Source organism: Vanacampus margaritifer, chromosome 11 (genome assembly GCF_051991255.1).
Source record: "Vanacampus margaritifer isolate UIUO_Vmar chromosome 11, RoL_Vmar_1.0, whole genome shotgun sequence".
NCBI lineage: Eukaryota > Metazoa > Chordata > Actinopteri > Syngnathiformes > Syngnathidae > Vanacampus > Vanacampus margaritifer.
Genome location: NC_135442.1, coordinates 24,173,185 through 24,192,455, shown reverse-complemented (window position 1 = coordinate 24,192,455; position 19,271 = coordinate 24,173,185). Strand labels below are relative to the sequence as shown.

Sequence of the window (19,271 nt, the reverse complement as noted above, 5' to 3'; positions counted from 1 at the left end):
TGTAGAATCATTTAGGAACTGACCTGAAAAGATGTCAGTCACTTGCTGAATAAAAAAAAAATGTTAAAAAGGAAAGTAAAAAAATAAAAAAATAACTAAAATAAGACATGAGCTGTTAGAATTGTATATATGCTGTAATTTCTTTGGATGTATCGGTATGAGTGTAATGAAAATTCTATATGTGAGTATGAGGATATGATTTATAATTGTATTATGGTATATGCCTATGAATTTCATGTACATATGTTGCTGGCAAATGTACGTATGTTAAAGTGCCTTTTCTTTTGTTGAAATATAATTAATCTTATTGTATCTACATAAAGCGAATAAGTGGTAGGACTAGATAAGTTTTTAACTTCCTCCTACCCCTTTTGAACAAATACACTCTTTACTTTCGTTCTATTATTGTTTTTCGTTTTTACTTCAACTTATATTTTATACTTGTAATGTGTTTAGTGTTTTCTTCATGTTTATATGTTCAATAAAACAAAACCAAACCAAAGAATTACATGGAAATTGCTGATCTATGCCCCATGATATTTCAACCAACCAGGATCACTACCCACAGTGCTTCAATCCTTGATAATATATATACAAACATACACAGTGAAATAACAAGTAGTATATTTACAATAGACATACATGAGTGATAATCTCCCTGTATTTACAATCTATGAAAAATTAAGTATAAATACTGTGCAAGAGGAAACTCCAAGACACCCGTCCCCACCACACCTCCAGCCGTGTGGAAGGGCGGAACACTGGGGAGGGAAGGAGAGGAGGGAGCACTGGGGAAGGGCAGTACCCTAAAACCCTGGCAGGGAAAGGTCCCAGTCGTCACGCCAGCATACCTAGTAAAACCTAACCCTGTTACTGAGTTGACCAGCTCGTGGACTGGCGAACTCTACTCTTACAACGTGAATTTGACCCCACCCAGTGTATATATAAGTGTGTGCGTGTGGTGCATTAAAATTGGGAGAAAGTGAGATAAAGCAAAGGGAAGTGATTTTTCCCCTACTCCGATCCACCCGCATCCCAAAAAATGAATGTGTGTGTGTGTGTGTGTGTGTGTGTGTGTGTGTGTGTGTGTGTGTGTGTGTGTGTGTGTGTGTGTGTGTGTGGTGCATAAAAAAAATAGGGGGACGTGGTAGTGGGGCGGGGACACAGATTGGGAGACCACAGCACTGCCTAGCATTGCGGTCTGCCCCAACCGATAGCTCCCCACCCCACCAGTTGCAGGGCAAAGATGGTGTCTCCACCCTACCCACCAGGAAATGTGTTATGTTCCCTATGGGTCTATTTACGAAGTGTATTGAGCAAAGTGAAGAAGTGAGTTAAGAGGAGCGACCAGTAGGGCCCTTCCCAACTCGGCGGGGGGCAGGAGGCGCGCCCGTCCCTAGTACCTCCCCATCCCCCATCCTAGACCACTGCGGGGCGCCGAAAGGCTTACTGGAGCGGGGCATGCCGCAACACCCACACCCGCCCTGCCCGGGCCAGGCAAGGAGTACCAGGGGAGGGGAGGATGGCGGACAGGGGAGGGAGGGAGGGGAAATATGGGAGGAGATGACAAGGGGCTGAGGAGGACGGATGGCGACGAGGGAGAAGGGACCGGGAGGCGGAGGAGGACGGATGGCGACGAGGGAGAAGGGACCGGGAGGCGGAGGAGGACGGGCAGGAAGGGGAAGGGGAGAGAAATCCACGGAGGCCCACTCGCCCCGAACCGCATCCCTGGGCACCGGCGCCCACCCCACCTCTCGCCGTGTGAAAGGGCGGAACACTGGGGAGAGGGAACCACGAAGCACCCCAGAGGCCCAACGCCCCGGACCGCATCGGGGAGATGGACCACGGAGGCGCCGCTCCGAACACCAGGGAGAGCACCCAAGCACAGCACTCCCCAAGCGCCCCAGGAAACGGCAGGAAGACGCCGCTGCCACCCGTGTGGTTGATGCTTGTTAGTTCTGTTTATGAGCAACACACTTGGTTTGCCAAAGGTGTACAACTAATATGCTATTTGAATTTGGCTCTGCAAGTCTGCAAATTGCTTTAGAATTCTCCAACAAGCATCAAGCAAGTAAATCAGAAAGTAAAGGGACTTATAGTCCATGTTTATTCATCTTCCCAACAGTGACTCCTCCAAGTTTGGCTGCACACAGAATTAACTGAGTTAAATTTACGCTTTAATGAATTTTCGTGCCGTCAAAGTTAAAGCTCTAAAGCTTTAATTTGCTTTAACTCCAAATTTAAAGCTTAAACTTTTATTATAAAAGACACTGAACTTTCTATTTTTGTTGAGCAAAAGGCATACCCAGCATTATACTTTTTTGAAAAATAGTTTTTATATCTCACAGCTTTTACTTGGTTAAATAAATGAATAAAATTGTTTTGTAATATTCATTATTTTAGTCTTCCAAATAAGTACATAAAAAAACGTGTGTGTGTGTGTGTGGGGGGGGGGGGGGGTGTGGTTGCAAAAGATCAACATCAATTCTCAACAAAATTTCTAGAGTTTAGTGTTGCAAGGGCAGAATAGTTATTCTCTTCAACACACTAGTTGAGTCATACTTCCTGTCAGGCAGTCTTCAGCATAACGGGCAGCCAGAGGCAGCAACCATCTTCCTCATTCTTGTAAGTTAGAATTTGTTTTTCTAATACATTGTTACTGATTATTGGGGCAAAAATGCTATTTATTCATTTGAATAGTATTTAAGTCACATATGTCTGACTACCGAACATCAAAAGGATGTTGACTGAATGAAATATAGAGGAAAAAAGCATTGTATTAATTGTGTTTCAATAAATAATACCAATACCATACTAAAACACTTTTTATGACAAGGTTAATAGATTGCCGCACTCGGATGCGACTCCTAGACAATACTGAGTAAGTTAAGTTAAATTATATAATAGAAATAGGGCAATATAGCGGGGTAGTTATAGGGATGCAGCTATTAAATATTTTATTACTAGAGTATCTGACTGAAAATTCTAGCAAATAATCAAATATTTGGATAAAATGTATTTTGGCTTGAAGAGCATTATGGACACAAATGAGAAAATAAAACCTTTTACTTGATAACGAACGGCCATTTGGCTCTCAATCATCACTTCCTATTTCCTTAAGTAACATTGTGCATAGCAGCAAACAATTTTCTTGTCGATTCAAACTAAAATCAAGACATCTTGTGAGGAAACAAATATTTCCTTCATCTGACTTCACTCAAACGCTATAAAATATCTCCACTTAGAGTAGGCTACTACACTGGCCGTGCCTACACTGCAAAATGTTTATGCACCCTGTATGATGTAATTTTGGTCGCGGCCAGTGTTCATTTTCTATGCAAGCTAGTTCAAAGTTCAGTTGACTAATTTTTAAATGAAGTAGTTCAGTTCATAAAACATAATTCAAAATTTGTAATTCTTAGTTCGGCTTTCTGTCTTCCTTCCTTTTTTCTTTCTAACAATATGTTGCTTTAGAATTCTCCAACAAGCATTAAGCAAGTAAATCAGAAAGTAAAGGGACTTATAGTCCATGTTTATTCATCTTCGCACCAGTGACTCCTCCAAGTTTGGCTGCACACCAAGTTAACTGAGTTAAATTTCTAAACGCTAAACTACATTTATTAACGCTTTATTAATGAATTTTAGTGCTGTCAAAGTTAAAGCTCTAAAGAGCCAAAATACTGGCATTTCCCCATTGCTGCATTGAGTCCACGACAGCTGCAACTTTCATCCTACAATCTCATGAAAGAAAACGTCTTGCTTGAATGCTCTTTTTTTCTTCTTGTTTTTTTTAATGAGGAATTAAAACAAAAACAGGACTGTAGTGTGTAGTCATGCGCAAGCACAAATAGAGGTAGGAACCAGGCAGAAGTAGGATATAAGCTGCCACACACACCAACGTGGTGCCTGCGGCCAACATATATCCCCTAAGAACAACTTGAATAGCCCATGAATGTTCTAAAAATAGTTCACCAGTGATCGGACACTGGACATTACAGTGTGGGGTTTGTGACCACTGACCAGGGTGAGGTCCAAATCAGAAACAAGAAGCCGGGCGCTGCCTGTACTATATGGAGTAAGATCACTGTCAAAAAGGCGCATCTGTAAAAAACGAAAGCGTATCCGTGATAAAGTTTCGTATCCATGATAAACGATTCATATCCGTAATAGTAATGTTTCGTGTGTTCGCGTGTCAAAACTGTGTGTGTGAATTTTTTTCTTGTGAGTACTGAAAGATTACCTTTATTTTTGTAATCTTTTGCGTGTTCAAATAAATCAAAGATGAGATTCTTGTGAAGAGGGTCCTTGCAAGGTTATTTATTACAGAGATCTCTGGTCACACAATTGCATATCACCCAAGCAGTGTCATCCAATATGTGTGTGTGCTCTTTTGCCCACACAGCCTTTTTATTCAAAACAACAGGAAACGCCTCTGTCCTCCCGTGAGGTACAAAATCAGATTACATTCTCCCAGTATACTAGATCGTTCTTGAACTTTTGAAAACCGGATTTCTGACGAACAGGAACTAGACTTCTCAGATAAACAAACTAAACATATTAACTTTCTCGTGTCTGGGAAAAGAGTAGGAAAGATAGCAAAAATGTCAAAAGCATTACTCATCAGGTTATATTAGGTTAACATAATAACACCTACATCAACACATCTATAATGAAATGCAAAACAGGTAAAATGTAAAATAAAACAGTAAAAATGTTAACAATGTCAACAGTACGAATCAAAATTGTGTGTATGTGGATTGTTTTCTGGCGAATACGACTCCTCGGTTGTGAATACGCCTCCACTGCTGTGGATACGAATCCAGAACATGCAAATTACGATGACATCACAGGCAGGTCACAGGGGAAACTAGTCGAGCTGCGATTCCTCTACCTGCGGATGCGCCAAGATTTATTTTTTTTTTATTCTAGACAATATTGAGTAATTTTAGTTTATTCTTGTCTTTTGTGCAAATTTCAGAGTTAGCAGACTATTACAAATTATAAGACAGTATAATAGTCCCCATAACGACTAAAAAGTGAATCAAAAAACTATTACAGATTTGGTTCAGCAGTTGAAACCAGCAACTAGCTATTTCAAAACTATTGTGAAATCTCTTCTAAATTACAGAGAATAATCAACAGCTCACTTCAGTCAGACCAGCCTCCTAAACCCCTCAGCGTAGCTGGCGCCACGTCACTTCTAAAACAAAAAAGAGAACGCTGGATTAGGGCTGGGGAAAAAATCAACCAAGTTAAGAATAGGTCCACTGAAAATGTCTGCCTCAAAGCGCCGCCTAGACATGTGAGTGATCACCAATAGCTCCACAGTTTATCCAACACAATGTGGATTTTGGGTCTTTACCAAAATGTAATTTTCGTTTTCTTGTCAAATTCTTTCCAAGGATTACTAGTGATACCCCAGTGGAAATTCAAGCACATGTCTTCCATGTTCTTTCCTCTATTATCACATTCACTTCAAGTTCCCATTTTCTCTTTTATATGTATTATCAGGCATGTCAGCAGTTAAGCTGTCATATATATATATATGTGAAATATGGTTCTTAGTAGACAAATTGTGCAGTTACCATAATGAAATATTTTTCCACACTTGTAGGTTCTCTTTTAAGATTGTCCCTTTCTATGTGAGTCTGAATATAGTGCCTAATTTGTAGGTATGTAAACATATCTTTTGGTGGTAGCGTGAACTGAGTTTGCAAGTGGAAGAAGGATTTCATTTCATTCCCCTCAAATCGTTCTCACCTCATTGCATTCCCAACCCAAAGTTTGAATCCACTGTCCCATACTGACGGCATGAAGTCAATGATCCGAGCCAACAACATGTAGGTACGCAAACTTGCTCCTCCTAATCTCGTCCTGACTGCCCTCAACATATGCCTAATCCATTTTCAATCCTAAAATTTGTCCACCATTCCTTACTCAAAAAGGGGGGAAAGGCTCTGCACTGAGTTCTTCTCTATTTGAAGCCATCTAATAGTGTTGGGCGATACAGAAAAAAACTACTATCACAATATATGGTATTTTATGTCATGATAACAATATATGATGGTATATTTTCAGTTTTTTTCCCAAAAAAAAAATGCAACACACTATAACTGTTTACCTTTTCTCATTGTGACATTAAACAGATCTTATCAAAAGAGAAATGTATCATTTAGTGCTGCTATACAAAATTATGAAATGTTCACAACAGAGGCACAGTAAACACTGACATATTTTTCACAAATGTATTTATGAATCTAAATAGGAGATACAAAAAATGTTTCAGACAGAAATTGTTTAAAAGTAAATGATCAGCTCTACTGTATTGTTGTTTTGAAAATAATTTTTGTGCAAATTTCAAGTCAAAATCAAAACTCAGCACTGCAGTGTAACAATATTTAGTGATATGAAAGGTATTCACTTATACTTAGTATATCCATCCATTTTCTCAATCGCTTATCAAGTCTGTAAATTTAATTTTCCTCCTCCCGGTTGACGTGCGGGACGCCGTTAACAATCACATCACTTCCTGTTTAGCTAAGTGCGTAGCATTACTTTTTCTCCTCAGAAACTCATTAAAAGGCTGTTTTGTTATTAAAAGTTTGCCACGCTCCTCTTTAATGCGGTACCAGTGAGAACTTTGTAAAAAGTCTAATCAATCACCCATGCACTTAAATTAAAGTCAGTTTCACAATAACGTTAGCCGGTTAGCAAAGCAATTAACAAGGCTTGTGACCGCTTTGAGGTCTTTCCCCCTCATTAATCACGTCTCGTAATCTGTTTGGGAGAACTTCGATACTTGTGACTGAGGAAGTGCTTCTTATACGCCGCCACAAAGGCTGTGATTACTAATTTAGGACTAGGAGTGGAAGCGCAACTAATAGCCAGCCGAAACTCGTTGCTATGCTGCGACGTAAGTAGTAGAATCAATCTCATCTCGATTTGAGTACCCCCGCTTGTCGGTAACGTAAGCATCCCAGCAAAGTTTTGGGGGGCTTTGTCCACCGTTCAATTTTCACAAAAACTTAAAAACCTGTGTTTTAATGATGCTAAAACTGCACATTTGGCCCCGCAAACGGCTATGCTTGTTTCACACAGCTGTCACTAGGTTATTTCAATGAGCCGAAATGAGTTCCCAGAATGCTTTAAGATGGTCTTTAAAAAAAAAGTTAATTAATAATTACGGGTTTGTTGTTTTAGTTAAGTTTTTCAAAGTAGTAGTATTCGTTATTTGCATTTACCCACCTCATTTTCTGTTAATTTTCATTGACTACAAGCGGTTCAGATAATGATGGATGTTAGATTTACTTTGGCACGTAAGCTTGTAATGTATACAGACGCTCCCCAACTTACGAACGAGTTACATTCCGAGCGATCGTTCGTAAGGTGAATTTGTTCGTAAATTGCTTCAGTGCTATATTTTGTATTATAATTTATGTTTAAAGAGAATACGTACAGTACTGTACTACGTATGTTAGAGAGAGAGAGCGAGAGACACACACAGTATGTACATGTACGTAATAAGATAAATAAAATGAAGTTTAACTTACTTTTGGAAGATGTACTCAATGCTTAAGGATTTGATGGAGGAGGAGGAAGAGGAGGATTTTATATCATGAGAGGTTCTTCGTCGTCGCTGGAATGGGCTTCAAAAGTTACTTCCTCCTCCGTAACTTCAATGTAGGAAGAAGTTGAGGGTCGAGGAGAAGAAGATGAGGGTTGATGAGTATCTTCCTTGGAGGATTTACTAGAAACTGGCCGAAAGAAGCGATCTAACGACGATTGCACAGTTTTCTTCTTTTATCATCATAAATGATGCGGTAGCACTGTATGGCATCATTCAATTGATTTGCAACCTTTGTGCAATGTTCAATATTTGGGTCTTGCTGCTCGAAGAGTGCGATGGCTTTATCTATGAGCGACAGGCGTTTCTTCTTCTTCCTCCTCCTCGACACATTGCTGAGCCTCCAATGCTGGGTGAGGTCTCACAGCGCCAAGCGTCGGTATTAGCGGCGGAAAGAAGCACTACAGTACTCTGAAAAAGGTGCGCAATACAAAATCTAACTTAGAGCATCTCTTTCCGAACATTTTTTGACATGCGCGCAGACATGTTCGTATGTACCGTTGTTCGTAACTCGAATGTTCGTAAGTAGGGGAGCGTCTGTACCGTCTATGTATCATTCACTGCCATGTGCACTTGCTCATGCTGCCACCTGGTGACAGCTGTGTGAAACAAGCACATAATTAATGCTTTTGTCTGTCAAACAAGCGTTCTCTGTCACTTATGTTGTTTGCTTTTTGCTGTGTCAAATGACTATAGACACGAAAGGAATAAAATTACACAATTTTTTTTTTCTATTGTCTTCACGATAAATATCAGCATATTGCCCAGAAGTACCATCTAATATCCTGGTACTATAACCATTGAGTAATAACAATGAGTTGACTCAGCCAGTAGTAATGTTTCAGGTTCGTTAGGAATAACCCTCCCTTTGTTAAGCACATTACTTTTAGTCTCACTCGAGGTCGTTCATTTGGCCAAACAAACCTGGAAATAAGTGTCCAACGCTGTAAATGTAGACATTGGGGACCCATATGGGCAATTCCCTAAATAAATATAGGCATCTTGGTAATATATTAATGTTGAGAGTTTCTATTCTACCAAACAAAAAGAGTGGGAGCACATCCTACCTTGTCAAGTCGCCTTGTTTTAATAGACTATCATACCGTAGTTTGCTTTAAATAATTATGTGGAAATGGGAGTAAGTATAATCCCCAAGTATTGTTTAACTGAGGCGGCCAGGATCCCGACAACATCATTGCCTCGATTTGTTCTCATTAATTTGTAACCAGAGATTAAACCATATCTATGCAAACACTAAATGAGCACAGCAATTGAATAGAGGATCTTGCAAAAATAACAAAATGTAATCTGCAAATAACGCTATTTTATATTAATTTCCTAAATCATCAGTTAAAACTGTGTATTTGCAGACTCTCCCTTTGCTTCTGCCAGAGGCTCAATACTTAAAGCAAGTAAGACCGGCTAGCTAGCACCGGATTACGAGCTATGTTCGTACAATAAATCTTACCTTCATACTAAAACTTTTTTCTTTCTGCCCACTTGGAGTGCTCTGCATGTCAACCAACGTTTAAGCTGTTCCACACGGTGTTTGTATATTGAACCATGTTGAAATTTTCACGCCTGGGACGTCATCTTCTTCCAAAATGACGTGTAAACAGGTGTGGCTACTCTGTTTGTATGGAATTGCGGACTTGCGCATGGCCGTCATTTGAGTTCAACCCACTGTCGTTCGCTCAACCAATGAGGTTGAGCTTTAGCCCGCCCAAATCCTCCAGAGCTCGCCCTCTTCTTCTACGAGTACAAATCACGGCGCTCTACAAGTACGAATCAGTTTTGCACCTTTTGTAGCGAGATATATGGTGCAAAACTCACGTAACTGGACAGCAGCAGAAAAACCTCTTGTGACTCCTAGTGGCGACTTCTTTGACTACAAGTTGTCATTTCTACAGGTACAAATCACAACTTTTACAGATACAAATTTACACTTTTTGTACAGGTACAAAAAAAAATTGTACAGGTACAAATCATGACTTTTACAGGTACACATTTTTTTTACAGATACAATTTTTTTTTTACAGTTACACATTTTTTTTACAGATACAATTTTTTTTTTACAGGTACACATTTTTTTACAGGTACAAATCACGACTTTTACAGATACAAATTTAGACTTTTTTTCTACAGGTACAATTTTTTTTTACAAGTTAGTTTTGCACCATATTTACCTCCATAGTATAACGTAAACACGTAAATAAATTGCTACACCAAAAAGAACTGTTCACCACACTTTTGAATCAGCAACAGCAACATTTCAAAGGTTTCGTAAAAATGATACTGGACTCAAGTAATACACGCCTTGACAATATCACAAAGGAATTACATGAAGTAAAAGTGAGTTTTCACGACACACAGAATGAGGTTGATGACCTTAAAATGACTCAAACTAAACATACGGAAAACTATAAAACAATGCAAACAGAAATGTATAAGATATGTGACAGCTTACTCATTCTGAATGACAAAATTGAATATTTAGAAGGACAGTCGAGGAGCTTAGTGATACTAAGTGATTGATGGATTGGAAGAAACATCTGGAGAGACATGGGCAGATACTGAAGAAAAAGTCATGAACATTTTCAAGGAGAAACTACAGCTGAAGGAGAAGATTGAGGTGCAGCGGGCTCATCGGACAGGGAAACCTGAACCTGGGAGGACCAGACCCAGGCCGATCGTAGTCAAACTTGAAAAATATAAAGACAACACAAAAATTCTACAAAAAGCAAAGTATCTCAAGGGTTTAAACATATACATATACATAAATTAGGATTTTACTGATATCATTGAACAAAAACGAAAAGAACTGATACCAAAACTGAAAGCAGCATGTGAAAGAGGAAAGATTGCCTACCTAAGCTACAATAAACTTATAATTCACCCACGCACACCAAGACAACATGCCCAACAAAATTTAGTAATAAGTTGAAAGAATACACAGCACACCTGAATAACAAAACTGACAAATACCACGTTATAAACGGCAAATCTGCACACCAATGAAACCAAAAAAATTGTTAAATACCACATAAAATAAGACAAATCTATATACTAAAGAAACACATTTAAAAACATTTGACTATGTTGAACACAAGAATTTTGATCCAGAAAGCAGTCTTGATCCAGATATTTTTTTCTCTATAAATAATTATGACTTTGTATGTGAATACTATAGCAATGATCAATTTAATGCAAACTTAAACACGGATCATCATACATTTTTAATTATGCACTTTAATAGGAGAAGTCTCTATAAAAATTTCACTGAAATTAAGGAATACTTGAGTAAAATGAAAAAAATCAAAGTCATAACCATATCTAGATAATGGGAAAATAAGTGACGTAGGAATGGAACAGTATGAATTGTTTACAGTGAACAGGAAAATCAGGAAAGGAGGCGGGGTTGCAATATATGTGGATGAGATTGATGGTCTGACATATTCCATGGATAATATAATGGAATGTTTAATGGTCAAAATACACTTTTAAAAAGCATCTAATGTAACTATTAGCTTTGTATACAGAACCCCAGGATCCTGCCTTGACATTTTTAATGATTCCCCCCCGTATGCTTAGTTATTTAAACGACAAAAAAACACAAATATTATGTGGGGACTTTAATATTGATTTACTAAACCCAAATGGTCATCAAAAAACAACAGACTTTATCAATATCATGCATTGAAGTGGTCTCTTTCCTTTAATAACAAAACCTAGTAGAATAACAACAAATATTTACAAATAAAATCGATCAGAAAATCCAAAGTGGACTCCATATAAACGCTATAACTAATTACCTGCCTGTCTTTGCAGCTTTTCAAGATTATATTGATTTAAAAAAAGTGAAACACACAGCCTTTACATCAATAACAATACAAACCCAACATACTATTGCTGCCTTAAAGATGGACCTAGAAAAACAACTATAAATTTCATTATTCAATAAACACTGTCTATTAAAAACAGTTACTAGGAAGAAACGAGATTTTGATAAACAATGGATGACACGGGATAGAAAATGCATGCAAAAAGAAAAACCTGTTATATAAACATTTTTTAATATTAGGAACTAAGGATGCTGAACTAAATTATAAGAAGTATAAAAATGAATTAGTTAATATTATAAGAGTAATAAGTAAGAGAGAATATCACCAATTATTACCAACATTAAAACAGAAACATGGAGAATATGAAACAATAATAAATAATGTCTTTAAAAAAATCAATCACTTGGAACATTTTATAAATGATAAAAGTATTCTTATTGATAATATTATAAATTAATTAAATGACTATTTTTTTATGTTGATAGCAAATTAGCAAAAGATATCCTTGAGCCAAGAAATAGATATGAAATAAATAAATGCATTAAGAACAATTCCTCCACCATGTTCCTTAGTGCAGTAAATGATACAGAAATATTAAATGTTGTTAAATAATTAAAAAATAACAAGTCTACAGATTGCTTTAATATTGATTTGGTATTAATAAAACGTATTATTCAATATGTAGTGCAGCCTTTTACATACGTCTGTAACCTATACTTCAAGACTGGTATTTTCCCAACTAAAATGAAAACTGCAAAAGTTATTCCGATTTATAAAAGTGGAGAGACACTTCTATTTACAAACTATAGACCTATTTCCTTACTTCCACAATTCTAAAAAAAAAATCCTAGAAAAAATATTCACACATAGACTAGATAAATTTATTGAAAACATAATTTGCTAACTGAAAGTCAATATGGTTTTAGATAAAAGAGATCTATCTGGCATTAATGGAGCTTATGAAAGAAATTGACACAAGTATAGATAACAAAGAATTTACAGTGGGGAAAAAAACCTTTGATACGATAGATCACAACATATTTATGGAAACATATGGCATAAGAGGGTATGTCATCAAAATTGATTAAGAGTTACCTAGAAGATAGGTATCAGTATGTACATCTTAACATTTTCAAATCAAATCAGTTAAAGATTACTCATGGTGTCCCCAAAGGGTCTGTGCTTGGTCTTAAATTATTTATATTATATATTAATAATATTTGCTGTGTATGTAATGCTTTAAAAAAAAAAAGTTCTATTTGCTGATGACATAACTATATTGTTCTGGAGAAAATCTCGGGCAGCTTCTGAGTACTGTGGAAAAAGAGCTAAATATACCAAAAAAACTGGTTTGACACAAACAAATTTTCAAATCTTTGAATCTAGACAAAACAAAGTTTATAATCTTCGGTACTAGAAAAATTAAACATCAAGTCAAAATTACTATTGACTCCATAGAAATTGAAAGAATAAATTAAATAAAATTTCTCGGCGTTGTAATTGATGCAAAATTGTGCTGGAAATCGCACATAGAAAATGTTTATGTTTTGTATTCTCTATAAAATCAAATATTTTAAAATAAGTAATTATATACATTATATTGTGTATTATTATAAACTGGGAGCCAGGTCTACTCCTCACGATGTTTTTTGTTACCTTTTTTTGACTATGATTTCCTGTTATCTCATACCTTGAGCCATCACAAGTTGCTAGGGACCACCCCCAACTCGGGGCCGTTTGGTCACAGGGGCCCAAAAAACACCCCTTTTGGGAAAAGCTTCTGGCGAAATTGTGTAATTGCAAATTTCAAGGTACAGCAATTGCATAAATGGTCAGAAAACTCAAAAATTTTGCATGGTGTATCCTGACACATGGGGGAACTAGCAGGAAAATAATCATGGGCTTCCTGTATTTCAATTCTCAACATACACTAAAAGATTAAAAAATGTCACTCCCCCTGACAAATAACCATCAAAAGTGATTCATTTCCTTTTATTATACATCTTACTGCCTCGAATGTATATTAAAATTTTCCCACATTTGTAACCTTCAATTTAACTCTTTAACTGCCCAAAACGTTAAATAACGTTTAGTAAAATCCTACGGAGGACAACCAAAGACATTAAAAGACGTTCACTATGTTTTTTTGTTTTTTATTTGGAAACGGGTTGAGGAAAGCCTTGGCCAGCTGTGCTGAAAGTATCAAGCAGATTTAGTTAGTATAATGCCTATTTTTGGGCACTAGATGGCAGCGATGACTCTCTTTGGGCAAGATTGGGTAGGCGTCAGTAGAAGACGTGAGGCGGAGCTAGAGTGTTGAGGGGAGAATGGCTGAGGAAGCGAAAATGGCGACCGGTTGCAAGCAGCTAACGCTTGAGCATTTTTTTCAAAGACGAAAAGCATCGACCAATGCTAAAGAAAACATTGATGACGACGATGATGAGGATGGTGACTCCGAGGTTGACGGCGAAGTTGGAAGCGTTGATGCGGCGGCTATGATCACGTCATAAAGCCTCACCGGCTAGCAATCCTAACGCCGGAAAACGCGGAGCACAACCGACGACCGGTTGCAAGCAGCTCACGCTTGAGCATTTTTTTCAAAGATGAAAAGCATCGACCAATGCTAAAGAGCACATTGATGACGACGATGATGATGATGATGATGGTGACTCCGAGGTTGACGCCGAAGTTGGAAGCGTTGACGCGGCGGCTATGACCACGTCATAAAGCCTCACCGGCTAGCGATGCTAACGTCGGAAAACGCGGAGCACAACCGAGCACTTCTGCACAGGCGGACGTTCAATCGGACGATGAAGAGTACCCCGAGTCCAATGGATATTCATCGGAGGAGTGGGTACAGTCTGATCACGGAGAAGACACTGGTTCTGGACTACGATGCCACCATGAATGGAGTGGATAAGATGGATCAGAACATCTACCTCCCGGTATAGGAACTGAAGGACATGAGGAAGCCAGACGTAACACCACCGTAACGTCACCGTATCATGATCCTGAGAGTAGACTTGATGGCAACATGGCCAAACACACACTGCAAGGGGCAATCGCAGTGAAACTAATCTGTTGTGCAAATCCTGCTGTGTCCCCTTGCACGCAGGGGAGTGTTACAAAAAGAAAAACTGTAGTTAAAACATCCACACAATTGTAAATAGTACCACGGTTGCACACGTTTGCCAAATTGTTTTGTCAAATTGTTACACTGTTGAATGTAAATACACGTATTTTGCTATCAAAAAACACTTTTTCATTGTTGGTGGTAGTGTTTTACAGAAGTAAAGCACTGTTTAGGTGTTTGTGGCATCATTCATTGAAAAAGAATCATTAGAGTGCATGAAATAATATCGTTTCACAAAAAGTTTGATTTCTCCGTATTTTGTTTCAAAACAGAGCATTTGGGTGAAACTAACCATTTTCTATTGTTGATTACTGAAAAACGGAATAAGGTAGAAACATCAAAGCAAACAAACAAAACAAACAAACATCTTTTGGATGAAAGATGAGAGTTCAATCTTTCATTTGGTAGTATGTGTGTTTCCATAGTCCAAACACAAAATTTTCTGTGGACCTTGAAAGATCAGTCAAAATGCTTAAATTGCCTAGCACCCACAGCATCCCTTTTCTGAAAACGTCTGGCAGTCAAAGAGTTAAGGTTAACTTTCTATTTGAAGTATTAGAAGAGATATGGCCAAATACTCCACTGAACCTTAATTCAGAAAAAAATGAAGATATTTCCAGAATTACCATTCCAAATGGGATTAAGATATTTTTCTGCATCTATATCAGATAAAATCTTAAAGGGACTACACCATGGTATTTTAAGCCCTTCCACAGTTAACTATAGGCATATAATGATGAAATCTTACCTTTGACACAATCGCAATGTAATTTCTTATGAAATATAAATTAGTTATTTCGGTGGATATTTTTCTTACCCGGAAGTCAGATGCTCGGTTCACTAAAACCCGGCCTCTCCCCCTGTGGCTGCCGCGCCCCTCTCATGAAGCCATCAATTCTTGAATAAACATTCAACACAAAACGGGTCCTTGCCACAAGAAATCCTGGAAGAGGAGGGAAGCAGAGAGGTTAGAGGAAAAGAGGAAACAAAGCACAACAGCGGGTCCCGAACCCGCACACTGTTGCTTATGGGGTGAGCGCACTATCCACTTTAGGGATTATGTCACCCTCAAACCATAGTGGTTCTAACATGCCAGTCTCTGTGTTCATGTGAAATCCATGGTCGAGAAGGGATGGATCTCTGGGTAGTGCAATTGAGCCTTCTTCCAGACACATACCTGGAAGTTGACTCTTCTTATGTGCTGGAAGGTACTGGAAGGGTCTCTCTGTTGACCTCTCCAACTTCCCACCTTGCAAGAGGGTCCTCTTCCAGCACATAAGAAAAGTCAACAACCAGGTACAGTGGCTTGAAAAAGTATTCATCCCCTTTGAGTTTTTCAACATTTTGGCACGGTACGACCACAAACATAAATATATTTTATTGAATTTTTATGTGAAAGTTAAACATAAAGTAGCACACAATCTTGAAGTGAAACAAAGGTCCAATCCCAATACCGCCTCTTACTACTCATCTCGTCCCTCCCCCTTATTAAAGCGCGTTTACACGGACAAAGGAGTTTCCCAATTCTCTGTAAAATGTAGAGGGAAGGTTAGAGACGAGGGCTGCAGGTCCCTTTTCACGAAGATAGATCCCGACCTCCCTCGGTTCTCCCTTACTACAGTCACGCCCCCTCGGCAACACCGCGGGAAGCAATGGCGGAAGTAATGGCGACACCAGTAAATAACAAAACGCTGGAGACACGTAAATGTAAGTATGTTAATATTTATTGAATATCATAGTAATGATGGTGGTTTTATTGAATGTTCTATACTTTGGCAGAAATTGGCACAATTGAGTGTTATTCGCTGTTGTCGCATCCGTTAAGTCATCTCATCAGCAAGCTCTGCTTTTCCCAAAAAGGGTGTTTTTTGGCCCTTGTGAGTTGGGGGTGGTCCCTATCAACTTGTGATGGCCCAAGGTATGAGATAACAGGGAATAAAAGTCCAAAAAAGGTAACAAAAAACATCCTGATGAGTGGACCTGGCTCCTGGCCTATTATTGCCATATTTGACTTATTGTGTGGAAATATGGGGAAATACATATAAAACTAACACTCAATCTGTCTTTAAGATACAAAAAAGAGCAATACAAGTTATTAATCACTCACATTATATTGGACTAATAAATCCGTTATTCATTAAATTAAATATTCTCAAATTTTATGACCTAGTCAAACTTAAAACAGCACAACTAATGTATTAAGTATACAATAACCAACTTTGCCAGAGTATTCAGAAGTTGTTTGAACTCAAAGAGGGCTGCTGCTATGGGTTAAGGGACATAAAGTGACTTTAAAAAAACAATGATAAGAACAAACACAAAGCAAATGTGTGTTTCTGTTAAAGGGGTTAATCTGTGGAACAATTATGAAACTGAATTGAAAAACTGTGAATCCCTTGCTATGTTTAATAAGAGTTTTAAAAATATAGTGCTGCAAAAATATGTAAATCAGGTATGAATATAAATGTATCATATTGTGATTAGATTATTTGTATTTTAGGGCTGTATTTTATCTTTTACTTTTTTGCGTAAGCGTTTATAACTTACACTCATATTTGTAAAGTGCATGTTCTGTTTATTTTCCATTCTTTTTTTCCCTTAATTTGGCAGATATACGAACCATTCTCACTCACTTTCATAGCTAAATGCACTTTATTTGTTTGGACAATAATTAATTTTATAATGTTTTTGTCAGGTCATGAATCATCATTTGCTTTTTGTCCTGCTGTCCATCTTCCTGTCAGTGGCTCCAAATGGTTAGTAAAATCTTTTGTTCTATTTCGTCCCTCATCAACCGCCAGTTGGCGGTACTGAACAGCACGGAAAAAGCCTTTGCGCACACGCAAACGAGACTGCATACCAAATAGACATGATGATCCATGACGTGTGTATAAAAGGCATGGAACCCGAAAGACAGACTCTCAAACCTTCTTGCGCATTTGACTTGATTCTTGCTTTGCCATTCTTCTTGTCCGTTGCTGGAGGCCTGTGATCGTGTCGATCGGGGCTGCGGGTTTATTTCCTCCGCCCTCCTTTGGCTGCAATGGTGCGTTGGGTTTCTTGACACGTATTTGACCTGCATTGCGAGGTGAGGTGCACTTTCCTTCACTTTTGCTATTGCGAGGTCGTCTTTTCTCCCTGCTAATGGGACTCCTTGTTGTGCCTCTTCTGGCGTTATTCAGCATACGCACTCGCGGTAGCTGGCTTCCGCTTTCACCAGCGACCCGCCTCACTGTGCTACTGTGGACGCAGTGGTTCCACCTGTTCCCATGTATTACGGCGCCTCGAGGTAGGTACCAAGCGTTTTAAGGTGCATACATACATCTTACATCATACAAGTGGCTGCTTTGATGAGCCCTTGCTAGCGATGGTATTGTCATCCGTACGCTCTCCTGGTTGGTGGCGTCACGCACGTTACACTTTTGATGTCTTTGTAGACTTTGTACAGTGTCTTCTTGTGCCGTCCCAAGCCCGGATTAATACAGAGGGTTGTGTCAGGAAGGGCATCTGACGTAAAACTTTGGCCAAATCAAACATGCAAATCAAATGTATGACTTCCATAACGGATCGGTCGAGGCCCGGGTTAACAATGACCGCCATCGGTGCTGTTGACCTACAGCAGTGGTGTCAAAGTTCGGTCCTCGAGGGCCCGAGTCCTGCATGTTTTAGAGGTTTCGAACGTTCAACACAGCTGATTCATATTTAAGCTCATTAGCAAGCCCTGCAGGAGTCTGATAATTATCCTGATCATTGAATCAGGTGTGTTGGAGTAGAGATTTATATATATATATATATATATATATATATATATATATATATATATATAAATATATATATATATATATATATATATATATATATATATATATATATATATATATATATATATATTTATATATATATTCTCAGATGGGCCAAGTGGCGGACTTTATTTTCCGCCATCGTCTGCCTCTGGGGGATTGGCGTCTCCACACGGAGGTAGTACGCACCATTGGGGATTGCTTCGGCAAGGCGTCGGTCAATTTGTTTGCCTCAGAGGAATCCACTCACTATCCCCTCAAGTTTTCCCTGGGGGAGCACAGCAGCCCCCTGGGCCAGGATGCTCTGGCCGGTGCGCCTTTTGTATGCTTTTCCGCCTCTCCCCCTTATATGCCTTATGGAATGCCCCCTTATAGTTCTCTCTTCTATGCAGTCTCTGCTCTTCTGAACCGTCAACTCCGCCTGTGATTTTGGCCGCTCACGGGCTCGACGTGCCACTGACGGACTGCTCGGCCTTTGTCAGGCATACGGTCCTTAATGTCAGGGCTCCTTCCACTCGTTTGCAGTATGCTAACGGGTGGAAGTTGTTTGCGAAGTGGTGTGCCGGCTGCAGGTTGGACCCCGTGTCTTGCCTAATTCCCGCTCAAGGTTTACGTTGCTGCCATTTCGGTCCGGCATGCTGCTGTTGATGGGAAAAACAGAGAGTTGCCACAGGCATGTGGCCTTCCTCACCCACCTCGTGTCCTTGCGACTTTCACTTAGTGGATCCTCTTTCAAATCGCTGGCCGAGGTGGAACTTTGTTGGTAGTCGCGGTTGCATCCGCGAAGCGTGTGGGGTAGCTCCACGTTCTGTGTCAGCCATGTTTTCATTGGCACCCCAATGAGGCAGGTGTCACACTATGGCCAAATGCCG

General features: G+C 38.9%; 1 protein-coding gene and 1 long non-coding RNA gene across 10 annotated transcripts in view; one reads left to right on the top strand and one right to left on the bottom strand.

Annotated features, from left to right (window-relative positions):
* The first annotated feature begins 2,538 nt into the window (after positions 1-2,538).
* Positions 2,539-19,271, top strand: part of itgb2 (integrin, beta 2) — an 81,363-nt gene continuing 64,630 nt past the window's right edge. For 2 of the 7 annotated variants that reach the window (XR_013295975.1, XM_077580421.1), the window contains exons 1-2: positions 16,900-17,051; positions 17,295-17,355. Coding sequence is in view for 6 of the 7 variants with exons in the window: in XM_077580421.1 (XP_077436547.1) it covers positions 16,902-17,051; positions 17,295-17,355 (211 nt within the window). In the remaining variant the exon portion in view is untranslated. Of the gene's footprint in view, positions 2,626-16,119; positions 16,307-16,895; positions 17,052-17,294; positions 17,356-19,271 lie in introns of those variants that run through there. The other 5 variants (XM_077580422.1, XM_077580423.1, XM_077580425.1 and 2 more) reach the window with 5 other exon arrangements.
* Positions 4,303-17,950, bottom strand: LOC144060683 (uncharacterized). Of its 3 annotated transcripts, none has more exons than XR_013295978.1 (4): positions 17,527-17,950; positions 15,417-15,542; positions 5,148-10,325; positions 4,303-4,891 (listed from the first exon to the last, which is right to left on the bottom strand). It is a non-coding gene; the product is annotated as an uncharacterized LOC144060683 (long non-coding RNA). The 3 variants fall into 3 exon arrangements; XR_013295979.1 differs by having other exon boundaries at positions 5,148-5,200; XR_013295977.1 differs by having other exon boundaries at positions 4,303-10,325.